The sequence below is a fragment of the Phaseolus vulgaris genome, chromosome 1 (assembly GCF_000499845.2).
Source record: "Phaseolus vulgaris cultivar G19833 chromosome 1, P. vulgaris v2.0, whole genome shotgun sequence".
Taxonomy (NCBI): domain Eukaryota; kingdom Viridiplantae; phylum Streptophyta; class Magnoliopsida; order Fabales; family Fabaceae; genus Phaseolus; species Phaseolus vulgaris.
This window is the reverse complement of record NC_023759.2, coordinates 36,152,606-36,157,457: the sequence shown is the minus strand read 5'-3', so window position 1 is coordinate 36,157,457 and position 4,852 is coordinate 36,152,606. Positions and strand designations below refer to the sequence as shown.

Here is a 4,852-nt window from a genome sequence, read left to right as displayed (position 1 = left end):
GCAACTAATTTAAAGAATCCAACTACACAAAAAAATGTAGATGAGAAACTCAATTACCATCTCTTATCTAATATATTATTACATAAAGTTATAAAAATTTATATAATAACACATCACAACGAACACACTAAATTGAACTCACTTTCGATATTCACATTTACTTTTTATTCATTATTTTCTCTTAATTACTTAATAATTTAATCATCAGGGCGTCATTCGCATGTAATGTTATTCTCGATCTTTATTACAATCAAGAAGCTCACACTTATACAGTGTTTTTTTTTTCAAATAAATTGCAAGGTTAAACTTATGAGAGGTTCTAATGTAATAAAAACTTATTAAATAAGAACTTAGTCAAATCATTTATCCAAACATGCCCTATGACCATAACATAAGCCCTTCCATTAGAAGATAGCCGAGTTTCTTTATTCAGAAGTTGAGTAGCTCAACCAATGCTTATGGCTTAAGTGTTATCCCTGTATAATATTACTTACAGATTACTCATCAAGTTTTTCTTAATATAAAAAGTGCACTTACAATGGCAGATTAACCAGCATACATGCTGCATAATAAAGTATAAATAAATGGAATGTAACAAATGAGGTGTGCAACAGTACTCTTCTCTTTTCTTAAGATCAGCTTCAAAGTCATCAAACCATATTCATAACCATTAATTTGTACTGTAGAGTACATATTTATTTTAACAATGATGAATGAGAATAATTGCTTATTCATCTAAATAGTTAGACAATGAAAACTATGGCACAAGCATACTCCTGAGTCCAAAAGACTCAGATGCATTTTGAAAATCTTTAACTAAAGCACGAATCTCTTCCTAACTAATGTGGACAATCAGTTGTTACCTGTCTAGCACAATAAGGCATGGCACAAAAATATCGTTCACTGTAAATTTTGATGGGCAATAACAGGCTTTGTATTTACAAAACTCCCCAGTGTATAATTGGCAAATAGTTCACAATTTGAAACTAGGACCAAACTCTCTTGAAAAATAAGGGTATATCTATAGGAAAGTAGTTCACAATCACATGCAACATATGGTCAATGACATGTGTCAGCTGGAAACTCTAGGTTGCTTGCATCCATGCTCTGGTAAAAGGTTATCAGGTGCTGCTCTTTTTGGTTTCAACTGAAAAGATGAAAGATCATTGACATCTATTAGATCCCTGTGGGCTGATGAGTGGAGGGTAGGAATGTGTACAACCATGTGCTGACCTAACTGTACCAAAACATATTGGATTTAACTTTCAAGAGTCACTAACCTTCTCCTCAGCATGCTGATAGATATGTCTCAGGAGGATATTTTTGGCTTCAGTACTTATCACTGTCAGAACAAATTTCAGCAAGTTAGCAAACCCTCAGTTACAAAACACCCAGTAATAACTCTACCCAAATTAAAAACAAGAGTGACAGAAAATGAGGGATGTACATCTGTCAAAAAAAGAAAAACTAAAAACCTGCAACCAATGTTTTTCATGTTTGTTACCTTTCTATATACACAAAACTTTTTGTGTGTGGCAAACAGAGAAAAATAAGTTAAAGTAATAGGTTTAATGCATCTAGTTTGGCTCCTCCTCCAAGATCAGGATTAAAGGAAAATACATTTTTCAAACGGATTATCGATCAGATAAAAACAGAGCAAAGCATTGCCACGGAAGTAGAAAAAGTTATACTGACTACCTTGATCAGATGGTGGAAGGGTCCTGCTGTGAGTAGGATGGTAAGTGGCCGGTGCCATTTTCTGCATGAAAATAGAAGTTTCATCTTCAGAGAGCAAATGAAAATATATGATTAAGTGATCCATAGTACACTTCAGAAAAAATAAGAGTGCCAGAGGTACAAAAAAGGCACGTTTAGTTTTCAGTTGAGAGACCCCTAACATGCATTCAAAAACTAAATCTGAGAAAATCTCTTGCTTGATTTTCAGGTTGTAGGATTGTAAACTGAGTTTTGCCTCAAGTCTGAATTGAAATTTAGTTTGAAATGGAAGAAAAGACAAAGTTGTTTTACCAACTTAGTTCGTAACATAAAGTTCATTCAAACTTAAGTTGCAAACTTCAATCCATGTATGCACAAAGAAGTTGGCCCTAAAACTGCTTTGTTTATCCATGGCTTGGTTAGGAAAAAGGAAATGAATAACAGTAGCTCATTCCGTGTGTTTATCTTCGATATCACACCAGTCATTCTCTTATTTGAGCTTCTTTCTTATCAAATATAATTGAATAGAGAAACATCTTACCTTTGTTTAACATAAAACAAGAATTATGTATGCATGTACGTATAGTGGAATCATACTTTTATGGATTAGCGAATCTAAGAATCTTTGGAAAGGAAAAGAAAAACTACATTCAGCAAAAGGTATTTTGAAGCAACTAAATTTGTGTCAGGCTAATGGAAACTAATATATGCCTGAAAGCTAGAAAGATATTTCTTATAATATAAAGGACAAATTACGTATAAAACTAGCCTTTCTAACTATTTTTAAAAAAGTGAAATAGTTATTTTAAATAGAAGAATTTATTGTTGCTACAATATTGAACAAGAAAACCAAATTTAACAGCATTATGTTTAGAGTGAAAAAGAACAAGAAACAACAGGAAACAGCAAATCATCCCATGCTTGAGAAGTTTAAAACTTTCAAATTTATGAATATATTGCAGAATGCAAAAAAGATGTAGAGGGGGAAAAAGGATAAACAGTGAAGTTATTGAGACTAAATGGATATGTCCCCAAAGACAAAGCGGCATATAACATCAATGGTGAAGACTTCAACGTCAGGTGAACAACAAATTGCACAATGCCATAAGCCTATTATGAATTAGTAATAACAATCAGAATGTCAAGAAATACTCTGTCCCTTGCGATAAAAAGAAACAAACTAAAAATGTAACGATTGCAAATACATGTTCTTCTACACTATAACTTCTCTACCATGTACCAACTTAAAACATTGACGAACAGTTTCAAAATTAGAAGATGGGATTCAAATATGGAAGTGTGTTAACTAGAAGAAAGTCTTATCTTGAAGGTTAACAACCAAATTTTGTCCTGAAGGGAGAAGAGGGATAAGAATAAAAAACAAGACAATTGTCTCTTCCCTAAATTTCCAACCCAAATAATTGTAGATTAGACAGTAGTAAACCAAAAATTCAGAATCACAAACAATCAGATTTCTCAACAAGTGACAAAGCATACATTTGCATCAAAATGAGTTATTACCAGGATTATCAATTTCTTATACTACAACAACTTACAGAAGAACTTGAAGGATCGGAAGGTCGAAGCTGACTGAAGTTGTGAGGGTCATAGGACGGCCAATTACCCAGTACAGACTCCATAGAGTGGCGGTTGCTGCTCCAAATTTCAGAGAGAGAGATTAAGGCGTGAAAAAAGAGAGGAAATGGATGAGGAAGACAATGACACACAACACAAAACCCAATCCAAAAACAGCTGTTGTGGACTGAACTTCACATCACATGTGTGCACCAATTGCATAGGATACCACACCACACCCCTTGTCCTAACTCTAAACCCAATTCTTCATTCCCACTTGCACAGGATGCTGGTAAACTGCAAATTAAGAAAAAGGGGTAAGTGAATTCCAATTAAAGAAAAAAGGAGAAAAATCCCTAACATCATCTTCCCAATGCAAGAGAAATAAAATTCACCAGAACTCTGAACTATATCAGATTATGAATCAATACACAGGCTCACTGATGAAGTCGTCAAAATGAAAACACAAACATACAAGAACACTGAAAACAAAAAAATTGAAGATCCAGTATTTGTTGAATGAAGCAGATATTGGAAAAACACTAACAGGAGAAGTGTAAGCGTTAGAAATAATCTGAGTCGGAAGACAGTAGAAAAATTGGTGAGTGTGAGACAATAAATTACCCTGTGAAATTCTGAGAAGGGATTTCAGATCTATGAAGAATGTGATAAAGTTAAGTTAAGTTATGTTATGGTTTGGTTGAGAAGTGAAAGAAAAGGAAAAGGAAAAGCTGAAAATTGCAGCCACCATTACCAACTGATCATCATTTGGAGCTACTCATCACCTCCGCCAAATTTAATAAAGAGCTGTAATTTGTCAAGCTTTTTACAAAAATAGATTATTTTTAAAAAAAATTACAAATATGAGTAATTCCTATTTGGATTGGCAATTTTTTTTTTCTGAAATTAGAAAGTTATTTTGAGTTACCACTTCTAATTTATTTTCTGCCTAACTGAAATCGTGTTTAGGAAAATAAATTCTGAAATTTTTATTTTGTTTTCATAGAAATAATGATTGAAAGTGTGATTTTTTTAATTTTTTTCTATAAGAGTAGTGTTTGGAATCATAATTTTAGACTTTTTAAAAAAATTTATATATATTTTTATGTAATTAGTTAACTTTTTTATGGAAATTGACAAGTGTTATTGTTTGAAAAATGAAACTACCGTACCTTTGTACATATCAAAACTGTTAATGTTTTAATATATATTACTGTTTTCAATTTTAAACATAAAATAATAAATATCAAAACTGTTAATTTTTACTGTGTACATATTTAATCGTGCAATTTTTTTTTGCATTTGCATTCTGTTTATATCACCAATTTGATTAATTAATTACATCATTCAACTACATTAAAATTAAATACATGGTTTTAAAAAAATCAATTACAAACTATGTGTATACCTTTTTAATAAATATATTTTTACTTATTAATTTTTGTTAATTTTATTTAATTCATAATATATATGTCACTGAAATTTTATCAAATAAATAAATACAAAATATAAATTAATGATATAAAGAAAATTCAAAACTCATTTTTCAAGCACGACTTGA

At 31.5% G+C, this 4,852-nt stretch overlaps 1 protein-coding gene across 3 annotated transcripts; it reads right to left on the bottom strand.

The window, feature by feature from the left end:
- Positions 1-883: 883 nt before the first annotated feature.
- On the bottom strand, positions 884-4,107 carry LOC137814024 (DET1- and DDB1-associated protein 1). 3 transcript variants are annotated; one of them, XM_068616545.1, is made up of 6 exons: positions 3,916-4,061; positions 3,273-3,588; positions 2,716-2,826; positions 1,699-1,759; positions 1,281-1,342; positions 884-1,147 (listed from the first exon to the last, which is right to left on the bottom strand). In XM_068616545.1, exons 2-6 carry the CDS (start codon positions 3,354-3,356, stop codon positions 1,073-1,075), a joined length of 393 nt encoding a protein of 130 aa, XP_068472646.1. In that variant the 5' UTR covers positions 3,357-3,588; positions 3,916-4,061; the 3' UTR covers positions 884-1,072. The 3 variants fall into 3 exon arrangements, with proteins under 3 accessions (XP_068472646.1, XP_068472648.1, XP_068472647.1); XM_068616547.1 differs by lacking the exon at positions 2,716-2,826 and having other exon boundaries at positions 4,046-4,107; XM_068616546.1 differs by lacking the exon at positions 2,716-2,826 and having other exon boundaries at positions 3,916-4,078.
- Between the last annotated feature and the right edge of the window lie 745 nt (positions 4,108-4,852).

Excerpts from the sequence above, each read along its gene's own strand:
- LOC137814024 (XM_068616545.1), bottom strand. The coding sequence starts at position 3,356 with ATGGAGTCTGTACTGGGTAATTGGCCGTCCTATGACCCTCACAACTTC. Across the intron at positions 2,827-3,272 it reads CCGATCCTTCAAGTTCTTCT|GCTTATGGCATTGTGCAATT; the intron begins GTAAGTTGTTGT and ends AATTCATAATAG. Across the intron at positions 1,760-2,715 it reads TTAGTCTCAATAACTTCACT|AAAATGGCACCGGCCACTTA; the intron begins GTTTATCCTTTT and ends ATTTTCATGCAG.